The 18,503-nt window shown below is 43.4% G+C and overlaps 1 protein-coding gene across 1 annotated transcript in view; it reads right to left on the bottom strand.

Annotated features, from left to right (window-relative positions):
* Positions 1 to 18,503, bottom strand: part of LOC105527879 (T-lymphoma invasion and metastasis-inducing protein 2-like) — a 564,729-nt gene that overhangs the window by 114,194 nt on the left and 432,032 nt on the right. Inside the window, 3 exon segments of the mRNA XM_011964376.1 lie at positions 1,424 to 1,648; positions 4,968 to 5,140; positions 12,684 to 13,119. Coding sequence (XP_011819766.1) covers positions 1,424 to 1,648; positions 4,968 to 5,140; positions 12,684 to 13,119 — 834 coding nt within the window.

Here is an 18,503-nt window from a genome sequence, read left to right on the forward strand (position 1 = left end):
CTGGTCTCAAACTCCTGACCTCAGGTGATCTGCCCACCTCGGCCTCCCAAAGTGCTGGGATTACAGGCGTCAGTCACTGCGCCCAGCTGGGATTATAGGTGTCTGCCACCACGTCCAGAATTCAGGCTGAATTCTTCATATATACACAGATGAAAAAATTTCCAAACAAGGTTAAACATTCAGACATAAACAGAGGTATGATTTAATTTGCAATTTAAATAAAACACCATATGTAAAATTCCTTTCTAATAAGTCACCATATGTAAATTGTTGTGTTACCATGAAATTTTTTTTTCTAAAGAATCTGGTTTCTCTGTAATAACAAGTAACTAAAGGAAGAAAAATGCAAGAACCTGCTCATTATCTATCTTCATCCCATTCCTCATTCAAGTTCCCAGGTCATTTGACAACTGGTTTTGGAGGGCGCTGTAGTGGATTCTATAGTGACTCACCCAGATCCCCACTTCAAGACAGAAGGATTCCTTTCCTTCTCCCAGCTCACACACAGATCCCCTCGTGGTAACTGACCTCTACTGAAGAGAGCTGCCTTGCCCTGCTGGCCTGAGGGGACAAAGGCCGGCCACCTTGCCTCCATACAGAACTCTGAAGGGCCCTCCCAGCTCCACAGCTCGCTGTGGGACAAGCTGCATCACAATGCAACTTGTCCCTCCCAGATCTTGCTCCCTCACTCCAGGCTGCCATTGTCCCTGAGGGCATTCCCAGTAAAACTTGTCACGTCTAAATCTCTATCAAAGTCTGTCTCCTAGGAAACCTGACTTAAGATAAGGATGCTCGAAATTCCACTAACACTTGTCTAAGTGTTGAGGTTGTCTGAGCAAATGGAAATAAAAATGTTCAAACTGCTTCCCCTTCTCTAAAATGCAAATGCCATAGGAACCAGCCATTTATTAAAAGAATATGGAACCAGAGCAGAGAAAAGAAAGCATTTCGTTAGCTGCTTCTCTGTTATAAACAGAAAAAATTACTGTTTTCTTGCAATCCACAGACACAGAAACAGCTGTTATACCATATCACGTTTTGCAAAGCTATTGTATTAGACTCTTGCCTGTCTAATCTTCTAGTGGTTTTATTCTATGGATTTTGTTCAGAAAATGACAATATATGAGTGAATCATCAAGGCCAGAAGGCACTATTCAAATTAGGAATTAAGTTTGGGTCACAAAGTATTTCAGGATATACATAGAGCCGCCAAAGGTTGTAAAGCATATCGTACCACCCATGTCACAAAACAGCAAACATTAGGTACCTAAAATGAAAAGCCACAGAAACTACTTCCCCCAGGGTGTAAGAAATACCACCAAGATGTGAGCCAAGAAATACCACCAAGATGAGAGCCTGCGTTCAGTCACTGCACAAGTGACGTTGAGCAACAGAAGAAAACTCAGGAGCAGACAAACAGTACCTGGTTCTCTATGGCTTTCCTGTTCTTTGGGTCGCTCACAATGGACAGCTGCAGCTCTGCCATCTTCTTCATCTTGCTGTCCATGTCTATCTTCTGAAGCAGGTTTTTGGTCTGGTTCTTCAGTAGCCGCAGTGTGTCCTCTTTCCCATGCTTCTTTGCAAAAAGGGATGCACAAGCAGAGTGTACGGCGGTGACCCAGTTTTCTAGATCTGTCTGGCTGGTGGCCTACACACAGGGAGGGAGAAAGCCTGTTTCAAATTATTTTACCACTAAAGTGCTCTCCAAAATGGCAGGCTGGGCTTAGACGTGCAAAATCCAAGAAGTACTCGCACTGCATACAAGTTGCTTAATTTCAAAAACACATTCAACCATTCAACTCAGGTTCAGAGGGACTCAGAGAACATTAGGAGCAGAGGAGAAAGCATCATGGAGCTCTGAATACGACAGGAACTAAAACCAGAAACAAGCGCTAGCCAACCACACAGCAGTGATAAGAACAACAGGGTAGACACACTCATGACACATTACACCACTCTCTAAAAGGATGCTTGGCCGGGCGTGGTGGCTCGTGCCTGTAATCCCAGCACCTGGGAGGCCAAGGTGGGTGGATCACCTGAGGTCAGGTGTTTGAGACCAGCCTGGCCAACAAGGTGAAACCACATCTCTACTAAAATACAAAAATTAGCTGGGTGTGGTGGCACGTGCCTGTAATCCCAGCTACTTGGGAGGCTGAGACATGAGAATCACTTTGAGCTGGGAGGCAGAGGTTGCAGTGAGCCGAAATCATGCTACTGCACTCCAGCCTGGGTGATAGAGCGAGACTCTGTCTCAAAAATAAACAAATAAATAAAATAGAAAAATTAGCCAGGTGTGGTGGTGCATGCCTGAAATCCCAGCTACTCGGGAGGCTGAGACAGGAGAATCACTTGAACCCAGGAGGTGCAGACTGCAGTGAGCCGAGATTGCGCCACTGCACTCCAGACTGGGCAACAGAGCAAGACTCCGTCTCAAAAATAAATAAATAAATAAATAAATAAATAAATGGATGCTTGTCTTCAAAATTTTAACAGAATGAGTAAGCATTAGGACTAGAATATGAAATTTTGAAAACTGGATATAAAATTACATCTACAGGATGGCCTCAATACAAAAAAAAAAAAAGAATGTACATAAAAGTATACTGGGGGGAAACAAAATAACACTATTGTCTTTGAATATATGAAGGTTTTTCCTTTCTGTACTTTTCAGTGACTTCTAACACAAAGACCATATACTATTTTTATAAGAGAAAAGTATTTTATTTTTGGCTGGGCACAGTGGCTCATGCCTGTAATCCCAGGACTTTTGAGCCCAGGAGTTCAAAACCAGCCTGGGGAATACAGTAAGTCCCCAAGTCAATTAAAAAATAATAATAGGACAGGTGTGGTGGCTCACACCTGTAATCCTAGCACTTTTTGGAAAGCCAAGGTGAGCAGGTCACTTGAGGTCAGGAGTTCGAAACCAGCCTGGCCAACATGGTGAAACACAGTCTCCATAAAAAATACAAAAAAAAAAAAAAAAATTAGCCAGGCATGGTGGCGGGCACCTGTAATCCCAGCTACTTGGGAAACTGAGGCAGGAATTCAAGAATCGCTTGAACCTGGGAGGCGGAGGTTGCAGTGAGCTGAGATCACACCACTGTACTCCAGCCTGGCCAACAGACCAAGATTCCATCTCAAATAATAATAATAATAATACATTTTTTAAAAGAAAAATATTTTAAAAACAATAAGCAAAGTTTGAATAAAGCACAGTGGGCAAATGGGTATTATTCTAAGCAGGCTGAAAAGTACTTTCATTTCTCTTGATGTCCAGAAATAACCACACACATTCGAGTCACAGGGTCAAACCTCAAGTGGCCTCTGGGATCACAAAACAGAACACCTGGGAAAACTTTGTTGTTGTTGTTGCTGCTAAGACAGGGTCTCTGTCGCCTGGGCTGGAGTGCAGTGGCACAATCATAGCTCCCTGCAACCTTGACCTCCTGAGCTCAAATGATCCTCAAGCCTCAGCCTCCCAAGTAGCTGGGACCAGAGGTACACACCACCATGCCTGGCTAATTTTTTTATTTTTCTTTCATAGAGATGGGGTCTCACTATGTTGACCAAGCTGATTTCGAACTCCTGTCCTCAAGCCCTCCCCCTGCCTCAGCCTCCAAAGTGCTGGGATCACAGGCAGGAAAACTCTGAAAACTAAGGATGTTTTACCTGAATCACAAAATAAAACATTCATTTCACACTTACCCCTAAGAAGTCCATGCAGATTTAACCTAAGGTTTTTTCTTGTTGTTGTTTGTTTTTTTACCTTCCCTACAATTCAGACTAACATAAATTCATTACTTTGCTTTAAAGCGTCATAGAAGTTTTTAAGCAACCTTTCTGTTAAGAAAAGGAAAATCAAATCTCAGGCCCTGGCTCTAGTAAGCTAAGTCAAGTTGGAACAGCAGTACAACTAAAGGCCCAGGGAGCTTACCCAGTGCTGGTCCCAGCAGGGAGCACTTCAGAGCATTCTAGACTCCCAAAGTCAGCCTAGAGAACACTGTTACACTGCAGGGCTTATGAGGGCACCCACGACCATCTTTATGAGAGATCTAAACCCAGGCTTTATGAGATTTTCCACGAAACTTCCAGTCAGATGTAACCTACAGCCAACACTGTGTGTATGTCAAGTGCTGGGTTTAGACGGGGGGCATTTAAGAAGTAGACTTCACTTCCCAGCTCTCACTCTCACCTCTTCTGAGTTAATATTAATCACCAAGTTAGAATTTATTCAGCATTTAACACACACACATGATGTTATTTACTCTTAAGGTATTCATGTAAGCCACTGGTTGAAGGGCCCAAAGCTCAGAGAAGTCTGGTATGGGCACCAAGATCACTTACAAACTCAATGCTAACAAAGGTGCCAGGATTCAAACCCAAGCCTGACCCCAATACCGATGGCTCAGGACCACTATGTTCCCCAACATCTCATTGGCTAGAAAGTCACTGAAAATTCTAACAGTAGATAACCTGAATCTTAAGATCCAAAGACCACTTCCACAGGGAACTGAGACCTCACAGCATTTGTCTATGAGAGTTTTCCTGAAAACCTCTGACATCTACTGAGATTCGTGGGAAGAGCCCAAGCCCCTCCCATCAATATTCTCCAAGCTTCATTTTAAAAGCCCCAAATCTGGGAATCTTCACTATTGCACTCACTAGATCGCAAGCTACTCCAGAACAGGGATCATGATTTTTTTTCCCTTTGTGTGCCAAAGAGCATCTCATGGGCCACAGCCTGGGACTTCAGAGGCACCTGAAAAGTGCCCTCTGGATGAATGACTGGATTGGTGATGGCCCAAGGCCCTTGGCAGTCAGGGGAGGCCAACATCTGTTGCTTAAGGCCAAATCCCAAACCTGACTAAGCATGTATTCAATTTCATTTCCAAGTTTTGCCTTTTCTGTTCCTTCTTATTCTAGCAGTACATAAACTATTACCTCCACTTACAAAGTACCGGCAGTACCTGGAAAAGGTAGACGTCTCCAAAGGAGTTGCTGAGGCAGAACACGTTTTCTTTCTTGGGATGTTCTGGAACAGACTGCACTATGCTGTCTTCTGCAAACAGAGCACACCGAGGGGCACTGCTCTGATCCGTGGAATTCTTCCCATAGGTCTCATAAAACAGCAGTGTGCATCCTGTGAAACACATAAGCAAAATCACATCCCGGTCATCTCTGGAGATGTAGGAAAGGACTGGGAAGGAAAGTGATACACTTTTAAAAACAGTATGGTGGTTCCTCAAGGATCTAGAACTAGATGTACCATATGACCCAGCCATCCCATTACTGGGTATATACCCAAAGGATTATAAATCATGCTGCTATAAAGACACATGCACACGTATGTTCATTGCGGCACTATTCACAATAGCAAAGACTTGGAATCAACCCAAATGTCCATCAGTGACAGACTGGATTAAGAAAATGTGGCACATATACACCATGGAATACTATGCAGCCATAAAAAAGGATGAGTTTGTGTCCTTTGTAGGGACATGGATGCAGCTGGAAACCATCATTCTCAGCAAACTATGGCAAGAACAGAAAACCAAACACCGCATGTTCTCACTCATAGGTGGGAACTGAACAATGAGATCACTTGGACTTGGGAAGGGGAACATCACACACCGGGGCCTATCATGGGGAGGGGGGAGGGGGGAGGGATTGCATTGGGAGTTATACCTGATGTAAATGACGAGTTGATGGGTGCTGACGAGTTGATGGGTGCAGCACACCAATATGGCACAAGTATACATATGTAACAAACCTGCACGTTATGCACATGTACCCTAGAACTTAAAGTATAATAATAAATAAATAAAAATAAAAATAAAAACAAAAAAAACACCTGAGTGAGACAAGCATGTGACAGAAACATGGTAAACAAGGAAAAGTGGCATCTGAAGTATACCTAGTTGTATCAGAATGAACTTCAACGAAAATGAGATGTCTTTGTAAATGTAATATCAGTAATAACAATACCAAATAATAAGTTGTTGCTTAACGCTTGTAAGTACTCCACATGCACTGGCTTATTTAATCCCCATAGAGGCCCGAAGGTGGGCAGGGTTATTTAGCCCATTCTACTGTAACCCAAAAAGTATCCAGGACAGGTCTCGATCTATTGAGAAGTTTATTTTGCCAAAGTTATGGACATGTCCGGAGGAAGAGAACACAGAATCACAGAAATAGTCTGTGGTCTGTGCCTTTCTCCAAAGATGATGTTGAGGGCTTCAATGTTTAAAAATTAAAAGTGGGCTGGAGGGGAAAGAGGGAGAGCGTGGTAATCCACCTGCCGCAAGGGAAAAGGAGCAGGCAGGGAAACTGTCAATGACGTAATCATCCAGCACTTGGTGAATCAGCACTTCACATGAGATAAGGTGAACACAGAGTAGCTAGCTACCTGTGGGGATATTTGACCTTTTATCTGTAGCTCCTGCTTAGAAAGAAATGGAAAGGCAGCATCTTGCATGACTCAGCTTTCGGCTTAATTTTTTTTTTTCCTTCTGGCATCATGAATTGGGGTCCCCAGGTTTTATTTTCCTTTCACACTAAAACTGAGAAAACCGAGAGATCGATTTACTTGCAAGGGTCCCACCGCTGCCCCGTGGAGCAGCAGGGATGTGAACTCAGACCCTCTGGCCCCAAAGCCCTCGTCCTTAAGCACACCACCACATTATTTAGAGAATCTCAATGTGAGAGGCCAAAGAAAATCCCACACTCACTCACTCCACTGACCATCAATGGGAACAAGAAACTGAACATACCTCGGGGACTTTGCCATTTACGAGAAAGTAGCCATTTTGTTCTCCAAATGCGATGTAAAATAACTTAATTTTTAGTATTGCCTTTTATCTCATAGTGATAGAAAACATTACTTAGGCTAAGGGAGAAAAGTGAAACTAATAGAAAACATTACTCAGACTAAGGCAGAAAAGTGAAACTAAATGTGCCTGAATTTTCAAACATGACTCTAAACATACTGCAACCTATGCTTTTAAGTGCTTATTTTTCCCCTCATGAGCTAACAAAGTATTGCAGGTAGAAGTTATTATGAGTTTGTTTCATTAATTAGAAATTGCATAATTATTAGACACAATTTTTAAGCAAATTAATGCTTCCAAAATGCTCACAAATGTGTCCTCTCGTATAGGTTAACTATCCCTTCAAATCTGTATCCAATAAACTTTTTTGACTACTTCTCATGTGCCAACCTCCAACATACAAATAACAATGACCACCATCCAGGTGCTTCGCAAGTGCCTTTCACATTGACAGGAAAGAAACACCAGCCTGCCTTCACTGTAAACAAATGCCTGGGCTCCACTTCACGGTACTTTATCCTACTGTGTTTGCATCCTCATTCATAGAAGTTCCAATGTTTTAAAAACTTTCCGTCTCTCCAATTTCATTACTTCCTTTAAAAATAAGTCTTGATATGAACCAACAAGTTTATACAATAGAACTGATAACGGCACATAGAAGCCAAGAGAGAAAGATGCCTGCTCCAAGCTTGGACTTCAGAAACAGTACTTTCTCCCTCCATGGTACTTCATGATCTCAAGAAACTGCGCATTTACTCCTCCCCGCAAATAAAACTCATCCAAACTAACAGGCTGACGGAACTCAAATATTACAAACCAGGGAAAGTAGCAAGAGGTTTATAGCCAGAGCTACTTCTTGCAGTCCTGGCTAGTATCTTTTTCCAGCCACTGATGCAGCAGTTACACAATAAACCACGTCTTCCCATCAAGTAAGGCCATCCGATGCTACCGTTGCACATGCTACAAGCCATGACCCGGGGCCCGAGGACCAGGGCAAAGGTGCAGAGCAGCTCCAGCTGCATCCACGTCCAAATTCTTTCCGATGGGTTCACGTTCACTTCCCAGCTTCCCTAACACTGGAACCCCAACAGCCATGGTTTAAATCGTGGCATCTAGAGGAAATGAATGCAAACCTTGGGCCGATGCCAAAATGTCACCAAACCTAACAAGCCGTGGATAACAGACTACGAACTTGGAGGCATGAAACCAAAACAGGACATTTCACATTAGAGCCAGGCCAGGAAGTAAAACAATAGGCAGAATTTTGTGGCTATCGAATTTAAAAATCAGGAAATCAATCTTAACTCTATGACACCAAGTTCAACTTCATGGGACTGTGCACCTCTAAGGGGGCACCGGGGCCAGTGGAAAGCTGCATCCATGTGAGTGAAGCCTCTGCCGTTCACCCTGGTGCTGGGGGCCCCCAGCACTGCCCGGTCCCTACCAAGCACTAGTCTTGGCTTCGAGGGGTCATTGACACTGGACGTTCTTGCTATGGTAGCAGAAAGAGAAAACAGATTGGCGTAGCAATGGCAGTACAGGAATTGAGAGGTAATATTAGTAGAAATCTCACCCAGGGGAAGGAGGACAATTAGGCTTGGTTTTCCCTCAAATGCACCTTTTCTATGACACCCTCTTAACCTCCCCTCCCTGCTGCTGGCCTATCTCAGGGCAGAATTACCAGTATCCTAAAATTATTTTATGAGCTCCTCTCCTGACACGGACACTCAGCCTGTCGCACATTTTGAGGGATATGTTTAATGATCTTGCCAACTCTTCAGCCCAGGAAGTCCCCAGTGAACTCCATGAAAACCCACTCATTGGAAAAGACAAATGGAAAGCAGAATTACCCTTGTTAAAAATTTATTACATCCTCTAAAGCCTTGAAAAACATTTATGTTCCTAGCATACCTACACATTCCAGGTAGGCAGGTAACCAGATGGCTTGTTCATAACGGCTCTCTCCAGAAAACTGTCTCCCATTTATTGACATGGATACTTTAAGGATAAATTTAAAATTAGGCTTAAATGTATGTCTGTGTGTGTATACATATATACGTGTTTTTCACTAAGATTAAACTAAACAGTGAAGTCCAAACATGACAACTTGTATTCTAAGCCAAGAAATTAGAATTCAACATACAGAATTCCCAGAGGAAAGAGGTGTAGAAAAAAACCACATGGAAAAGGTTATGCTGGGGGAAAACATCTTTATCGCATGTCTTGCCTTGGCTGCAAAGGAAAGGAAGAAATGTGTGCTTGATAACATTTATACTACAAAGCACCCTTTATCCATGGATCTTGAAGTGTTTCCCAAGCAAAAAACTAGGAAAGCAGGGCCTAGCCAAGACTACAAATCTAGCAATGCTCAGTGACAACTCAGGTCCATCACTACCCCTGAAGTTGGTAGCCAGAAATTCCTGGTCTATCTTTTGGGATAAAATACAGGAAGCTTCCAATCAGCTCTTCCAGTCCTTAAGTGATATCTGCCTGAGTTTCCCTCAAGAAGCCTGCAACAGTTTGGCTCTGGGCAAATGTGGTCAGTAGCAGAGAAATCAAGAAGGGAGTATCTCTCCATGTGCCCATGGCTGTCACTGTGGTTACATTCATGTAGAATCAGCCTGTCTCCCATCTATTAGTTCCATTCTAACCTCTGCACACCCAGAAGAAAGTCAATGTCTCCTCTACACACTGCTGTTCACTCCCACCCAGTTCTTATTTCCACCATGCTAAATATCCCTAGATCTTTCTGCCCTCCTCCATGTGGCACAGCTCTAAATCTCCTTGTCGTCACCTATGGCCCTGCTTCTCAAAGTGGTATATTCTCTCTCTCTCTCTCTCTCTCTCTCCCCATCACATACACACACACACACACACACACACACACACATACACACACACACACAGTCATCCTGGCCCCCAGTCCAGCCCCCTACCACCGGGATGATGTATACTGGGGGTTTTCAAATCCATAGACAGGCAGGGAAGAAATTCTCAAAGAATTAATTTTAAGAAACAAATTTTACATTTAAAAAGTGGATACATGACACATGATGGGGTAACGTGCATCCGTTCTAACTACTCATATCATGTGACTAGGAGGCAGCTTCCGACTATGATTCACAGACAGTCTCAGATGTTCACCCTTTGAGGGAACATGTTCACTCTCCCCATTTAGGGCTCCTCCGGGAGAACCTCTCAAGAATCAATTTCCCGTTTCCTAACAAATCTCTTGCAATATTGTGCCCACAAGGAGGGAAACGACCAGCTCTGACTAGGGCAAAGAAAGAAGAGACTGTCATCTCCTTTGCAAGAGATATAGCATCTCTAACGAGGTAGCTGATGATCACGGTGCATCTCTAATAAGGTAGCTAAAGATCATATTTGCTCTTTGAAATCACATTTACGTTTTCAGCCACATCACCTTGGAAACACATGGCCTACACATTAAACCCCGATATCTTTTTCACTCATAATACTTGTTTTGGTTTTTTGTTTGTTTGTTTTTGAGATGGAGTTTCACTCTTGTCGCCCAGGCTGGAGTGCAGTGGCATGATCTCGGCTCTCTGCAACCTCCGCCTCCCAGGTTCAAGCGATTCTGCAGCCTCAGCCTCCTGGGTAGCTGGGATTACAGGCACCTGCCATCATGCCAGGCTAATTATTGTATTTTTAGTAGAGATGGGGTTTCACCATGTTGGCCAGGCTGGTCTCAAACCATCCTAACTTCAGGTGATCCACCCGCCTCGGCCTCCCAAAGTGCTGGGATTATAGGTATGAGCCACCGCGCCTGGCCTCACTCATAACAGTTTGCAGCCTCATTTCCCTATCCTGTCCTTGGGTAGCTATCTGACTTCTAAACCTTAAAGCAGAACTTTCTTATCTCTTTAAATTTTAATCCTGCCAGATTCAACCCATTATTTCATCTTTCCAAATCGTTTCTGTCATTCAATACAGAAATCTGCGGTCCAGTATGGAAAAACTGGGGACGTTCTTTACCTTCCTCAGCCAGCCACAATGTCTACAAGCATCCAAATATAGGGATGGAAAAGAGGACTGCAGTACGTGAGGGATGCTGGGCCCCTGGGCTTTGTACACCTACCGGCCTGCTAGGAAAAGGTATCACTTGGACATGAAACACCTTTGCAATTGCCCCTTTTACCAGAGGTACCAGAGGGGCTTGTGGTAACCAAGGCATGATGCCTGCCCTCCACGGTTGGGGGAGCAGGGCTCCAACTGTTCAATAAGGGGCAAAGAAAAGCTAGAAAGGGGTAATTGAGAGGGCACCGGGCATTGCACACGTAGTATTTGCAGATGTTTCTGCTCTCTCCTGTGACAGGGAAGGGCATCACTTGACGATGAGGTTTGGCTTTTGAACAACACACTCAGCTCCTCTGACAAAGAGTCCCAGGGGGCTGTGCAGAATGCCAGAGGCTGCGAGGCAGCTCTGTGTGCATCTGCATAAATCAACGCTGTACAGATTTGGAGCTTCTTGCTTCCTCACAAGACATTTAGATTTCTTCAAATCTATACAAGGCAATTACAGTTTTTAAATGGCAATGCTTATAAAAAAACGTTCCTCATCTCAACAAAACAAATTCTTACTCCTATTGTCTTTATGTTTAAAAAAAGACAGCTGGTTCATCAATGACAGACTGGATTAAGAAAACGTGGCACATATACACCATGGAATACTATGCAGCCATAAAAAAGGATGAGTTCATGTCCTTTGCAGGGACATGGATGAAGCTGGAAACCATCAATCTCGGCAAACTAACACAAGGACAGAAAACCAAACACCGCATGTTCTCACTCATAGGTGGGAACTGAACAAAGAGAACACTTGGACACAGGAAGGGGAACATCACACACCGGGGCCTGTCAGGAGGTGGGGGGCTGGGGTAGGGATAGCATTAGGAGAAATACCTAATGTAAATGACGAATTGATGCATGCAGCAAACCAACATGGCACATGTATACCTATGTAACAAACCTGCATGCACATTGTGCACATGTACCCTAGAACTTAAGGTATAATAAAAAAAAAAGACAGCTGCACTTGTTAGTGACGACAACAAGTAGGCTTTGTTTATAAAGCTGGAATGACAAATCAATAATCCAGATGATATTCTTAGTTGCACAAGCTGGAAAGAAAACCTCTTTGGAGTTCTGAACATGTACAGAATGTGAAACTCAGAAGCTGCCTTCCAAATAACTAAACTACCTTTGGTTATTTACTTTTTTTTCTCCAAATCCAGCAAAACTATCACAGACAGTACAGGCATACCTATAAAATAAGCAATAAGTATTAAATCCAATCATTACATGAGGCCGGGTACGGTGGCTCGTGCCTGTAATCCCAGCACTTTGGGAGGCCAAGGTGAACAAACTGCTTAAGGTCAGGAGTTATGAGAGTAGCCTGGTCAACATGATGAATCCCCATCTCTACTAAAAATTAGACAAAAATTAGCCAGGTGTGGTGGCGCACACCTGTAATTCCAGCTACTTGTAACAATCTGAGGCACGAGAATTGCTTCAGCCTGGGAGGCAGAGTTTGCAGTGAGCTGAGATTGCGCCATTGCACTCCAGCCTGGGCAACAAAGCAAGACTCTGTCTCAAAAAGAATAAAAATAAGTAAAAAATCCAATAATTATTTATTGAACTGCATAATGCACGTGAATAGTAGGTAAAACCTATTTCACAGGTGTGAGAAAGTATCTGCAGTAAGGCAGGCCATGGATCCGGTGTCAAACCCCTCATGTGAACTCACATCAATGCTAGACTCTTGGCACTTCCTGGGAAAGAACGTGGCTGGAGGAAACGATTCCCAGTGGCCTCAGCAGGTGACAGTGCACTCACCTTTCAGCGTTACCCAGTACTGTTTCCATTTCCTTCGTGCCACCAGCTCGAGCTTCCTTTCCTTCTGCACAGTGACCAGGGGCTTGAAGAAGAGCCACCCAGCTTTCCGGACCACCCCCTGTTCCTTCTCAAAGAGCAGATCCAGCTGTTCCAGAGAGCTGAGCGACTCGCTGCTGGACTCGGCGGTTTCTGTAGACGTTTCTATGTTCTCAGTGTTGGTCCTGCTCATTTCCAACTCTCGCATGAAATTCTCATAAATGTTCTGTCGGAGGGGATCGCTGCCAATTGCATGCGTGGATTCACTTCTCTGAGACAGGATCTGAGCAGAACCCCCTGACCACAGAAAAGCAGACGCCTGGGAGGGCCCCTGCACATCTGTATTCAGTCCATCAGAGCGACTGTCAAAGTAGTCACTGCCCTCCTTGGACCTCGGCTCCTGTGAGAAACACACAAGGTCACCCATCAGAGCTGACAGCTATCCAAAGCATCCCTTCTTGAACACAGCGTAAGTGGAATATCGGTGGCTGCTAATAATATAATGCAAAGCAAGATTCTGATGACAAAAATACATCTTTAACCATCAAGTCTTCATACCAGAAAAAATTTTTAAAATAGTGTTGCCTAAGCCAACTTATATCCGGTAGAGTTAGCACCTAAAGAGGTAAATAAAACACCAAGGGCTCTCCTAAATCTAACCTATGCTTAGCGTCGAGAAATTAGTATGTTTACAACACACTAGTGAAGATTACCAGAATGATATTTCCTTCTTCATTGCTAACCATGAATCAGTATCTTCCAGGAAAGAATTCATATTCTTGCAATTTATTTTTCCCCGGGATCATTTGAAAGGTAAACTAGAAAATTACTAGTACCAGGGCAGGGTGGGGAAGATAGGGACTCAGTATTGTTACACAAAACCCAAAAACTTCTCTTCCTCTCCCTATAGTCCCCAGCTTCTGGCCAAGTGCCCAGGTCTAGACTTCTAGACTTTGAGATCTCTAGTATCTTATTTTCACAGTTCATATAGTAAAAATAATAGGTAGTAAGGTGGCTCATGCCTGTAATTCTAGCACTTTGGGAGGCCGAGGCAGGTGGATCACCTGAGGCCGGGAGTTGGAGACCAGCCTGGCCAACATGGTGAAACCCTGTCTCTACTAAAAATACAAAAATTAGCCGGGCATGGCGGTGAGCACCTGTAACCCCAGCTACTTGGGAGGTTGAGGCAAGAGAATCACCTGAACCTGGGAGGCGAAGGATGCTGTGAACCGAGTTCGCACCATTGCACTCTAGCCTCGGCAACAAGAGCGAAACTCCACAAAAATAACAATAATAATAATAATAATAATAATGATAATAATAATAATAATACACTTAGGATTCCCTATCTATGAAGGGTACTGGCTAGTAACTATAGCTTTTTTTTTTTCTTTTTTTTCTTTTTTTTTTTGAGATGGAGTTTCGCTCTTGTTGCTCAGGTTGCAGTGCAATGGCGCAATCTCAGCTCACTGCAACCTCCGCCTCCCAGGTTCAAGCGATTCTCCTGCCTCAGCCTCCCAAGGAGCTGGGATTACAGGCGTGCACCACCATGCTCAGCTAATTTTGCATTTTTAGAAGAGACCGGGTTTCTCCATGTTGGTCAGGCTGGTCTCAAATTCCCAACCTCAGGTGATCCGCCCACCTCGGTCTCCCAAAGTGCTGGGATTACAGGCATGAGCCACCGAGCCCAGTCAGTTTTTTTCATAATTAATATTTCTTTCTTAATTTGAGAATTACTGTCATGAAAAAATATACTTATTTATTCATTCACATCCGTTCATCTGAGTACCTATTTTATTCTAGGTACTGGAGATATCAAAGACGTGATTCTTAACTGTAGTATTTATTCCAACACAAAAATCAAACACAGGCAGCTCTAAATACAATTCATACTTATATAATACCATTGCTCCCTGTGAGGACTGGTGCATTGAACATCAAGCTGGCCATGCACAGAGCTGAAAACACGAAGACATTTCTCTAATATCTGGATTAGAAGTCTAGTCACTCAAGAAAAATAATTGGCATACAGGCTATTCACTGGTAAATGGCATTAATTAAAATTTTCAGCATAAAGTGAGCTTAACTTCTGACTCAAAAGGCACTGACGTTCAACATTTACGGCTTAAATGAAGATAACCCTGCAGAGACGACAAGCACACTCAAGACTACTCAGCTGCTAGTGGGCTTTCGATTATATTTTCATATGCATTAAAATAAAAATAATGGAAAACTGGGTCAAGGACCATTGACTAAAGGTCTTATTTTGAATATTACATTGTGTAGAGAGGTTTCCTTTTCAGAAATTTCATCCAAAAATCAAGTTGCAATTACTTGCTGTCTTGTAAGAGAATGATCACACAACTGGAGAGTACTTCCAAATACCCAGGAGCTGTGAACAACTGCGCCCCAAGCAGATATTACAAATGGAAATATGATTTGTCACTATTTACACAGGATCTCCAGTCATATTTATACACTGATGCTTATGTATAACAGAGCAAATAAACCAGCTACTGTGAGTCACTTGGACAGGAAACTTTTGAAATACTTAAGAGTTTTTTTTTTTTTAATTCTCACTTTGTTGCTTTTCAAAAACTCCTGGCTGGGCTCGGTGGCTCACGCCTATAATCCCAGCAAGCGATTACTTGGGAGTCTGAGGTGAGCGGATCATGAGGTCAGGAGATCGAGACTATCCTGGCTAACATGGTAAAACCCCGTCTCTACTAAAAATACAAAAAATTAGCCAGGTGTGGTGGCAGGCACCTGTAGTCCCAGCTACTTGGGAGGCTAAGGCAGGAAAGGTGAAGAAACACTTCTCATCTAGCTAGTATTAACATTATCTCAGCGATAAATATATCCCTCTGACTCATAACCCAAAAACACTGAAATTACCTCTGATACCCTGCCAGGGCCATGATGGAATGCTTCAAAACAAGCACAACTCTGCCAGAGAAAGGCACAAAAGTCCCAAAGTTAAGTGTGACCTACACACACTCTTGACACTGCTTCTCAAGTTACAGTCAACTTTTACATGTCTAACCACAGCAAAGCAAGGATTTTACTTTGTCAGAAATCGCGGGGGTGGGGGGAATGCATTTTAGCATTTATAACTGATTCTTATACGTAGTATGAACTCTCCCAGTCTCTAATAAATTTCTAAATCTTTTTATCTAGAATCCTAATAGCCAGTGACTAATTTTCAGGCTAATAAAAAAGAGCCTTTAAAAAATATAGAACGTCTTTAAATAGGTTCGGCAAGAATTCTTAATCACTGTGTTACATAGATGAAACTAAGGTGGCTGCTATATATATACACAAATCATATGATTTCCATTTCCATACAAATGACTTCACTTCCACCAAATCGAATAATCAGAAACAAGGACTAATGTAACTTGATGACCAGGGCAGTACAGCGGTGTGGAGATGAGTAAAGACTCAAGAGGAAAAACTTAGGCCAGGCGCGGTGGCTCACACCAGTTATCCCTGCACTTTGTGAGGCCGAGGCAGGCGGATCACCTGAGGTCGGGAGTTCAAGACCAGCCTGACCAACATGGAGAACCCTGTCTCTACTAAAAACACAAAATTAGCCGGGCGTGGTGACGCATGCCTGTAATCCCAGCTACTCAGATGCTGAGGCAGGAGAATCGCTTGAGTGAGCCGACATGGCGCCACTGCACTCCAGCCTGGGCAACAAGAGTGAGACTCCATCTCAAAAAAAAAAAAAAAAAGAGTAAAAACTCAGGGATGTCACTCTACAGAAAGACATGTACTGCAAGATTCCACTTATACGTGGAATATGAAATAGTCCATCTCACCAAAGCAGAGAGTACAATGGTGGTTGCCAGGGGCAAGAGAGGGAAAGGGGAAGGTGCTGCTCAAAGGGTACAAAGCTTCAGCTTTGCAGGAGGAATGAGTTCTGGAGCGCTAAGGTCAATTATGGTGACTACAGTGAATAATAATATATTCTATGATTAAAATTTGCTAAGCAGGTACTTTTTTTTAACAGAGCTAGACTCTCTCAAAAAACAAAATAAATAATAAAATTCTAATTCTTTGATTCTAACCAGTTTGTTTGTTTGTTTGCTTGTTTGTTTGTCTGTTGTTGAGCTGGAGTCTCACTCTGTTGCCCAGGCTGGAGTGCGCTGGTGTGATCTCAGCTCACTGCAACCTCTACCTCCCGGGTTCAAGCCATTCTCCTGCCTCTGCCTCCCAAGTAGTGGGACTAACAGGCACATGCCAGCATGCCCAGCTAATTTTCATTAGAGATGGGATTTCACCAAGTTGGCCAGGTTTGTCTCAAACTCCTGACCTCCAGTGATCTGCCTGCCTCAGCCTCCCAAAGTGCTGGGATGACAGGCGTGAGCCACCGCACCCAGCCCTAACCAGTTTGTTTTTAACTCTACAGGCACACAGTTCAGAGTTAAGTTGTTGGACAATGCAGAATTGAAGGAGACCCAGTTCCCGTGGGCAGGAGAGGCAAGGAGGGTCACTCGGCCCATGATAGAATGATTCATACACAGCAGCAACTGGTCTACTTCTGAACCGAGTGGGAACTGACACTGCAGGAGGCTTCGCAGAGCCACGTGTAGCCAGGCCACATACACAGATGAGCAACACACTGAGTGCACATAAGAGGTGCAGATCATTGGCTCGATGCCACCACCAATTAGGGGACACAGTAGATGACAGCTGAACACAGGTCGGCACCATGACACTTGAATCAAAAAGGTGTGGACGTTGTCCACCTGGGACTGCCGCCCTCGAGTAAGCAGAAGCTGCGTCTTCCATTATGCTCAGCTGGGATCAGTTGTTTAGGAAATGGGAACTGAGAGAAAAGAGTCAAGGAAATCTCTACTGTTTTGTGGTTTAGTCTGAAAAAGTGATGATCCAGGAGTAAAATCACTATACAAATTACTACAATGTATTCAGGGACATGAAGAGGTCCTGAAAACAGGATGCTGATCGTCTGTTCTTCATCTCTGTGTGAAGGAGGAGGAGGGAGAACTCAAGCCCAGCACAGGAGGGGGTGGTGGAGGCAGACACGCTATGCATCAGAAGGAAGTAATGAATGTCAAACTTTTAAATCTGAAGCAATCTACTCAAAAAAGTTATATTATTTTCCACCCCTAAATCTCCATATAATTAATATAATTTTATAATTTTCTGTCTATCTAGGATGCAATTTTGCTAGAGACTAATTGCCCACACAAATTCCCTTCAACTCCAGTATTTATACAGAGTAATTTTAAAAGAAGCTTCTCCCCTCTACAAATAAAAAATAAAAACATGTAACAAAACAACAACAAACTGAAAATCTAGCAATCACCTCTAGTTACCTAAAAAGGCAAACTATCACTTTTCTTCCTGGTGGATAAGCCGCTTTGCTCCCCCAGTCAAACTCTACACGCCATGATACAGAAGTATATACACGATTCTTATTTTATCAGTTTTATCAGTATATATATTTTTCTATTACATGCACTTAGGTACAAGATATTTTCAGGATGCCGTTAGCTATCTCCATGAGGAGGTGAAGATTACACACAGAGGCCGGACGTGGTAACTCATGCTTGTAATCCCAGCACGTTGGGAGGCCGTGGCAGGAGGATTACCTGAGGTCAAGAGTTTCAGACCAGCCTGGCCAACATGGTGAAACCCCGTCTCTACTAAAAATACAAAAATTAGCCGGGCATGGTGGTGCACACCTGTAATGCCAGCTACTTGGGAGGCTGAGGCAGCAGAATCGCTTGAACACAGGAAGCAGAGGTTGCAGTGAGC

The sequence above is a fragment of the Mandrillus leucophaeus genome, unplaced genomic scaffold (assembly GCF_000951045.1).
Source record: "Mandrillus leucophaeus isolate KB7577 unplaced genomic scaffold, Mleu.le_1.0 Scaffold698, whole genome shotgun sequence".
Classification (NCBI taxonomy): Eukaryota; Metazoa; Chordata; class Mammalia; order Primates; family Cercopithecidae; genus Mandrillus; species Mandrillus leucophaeus.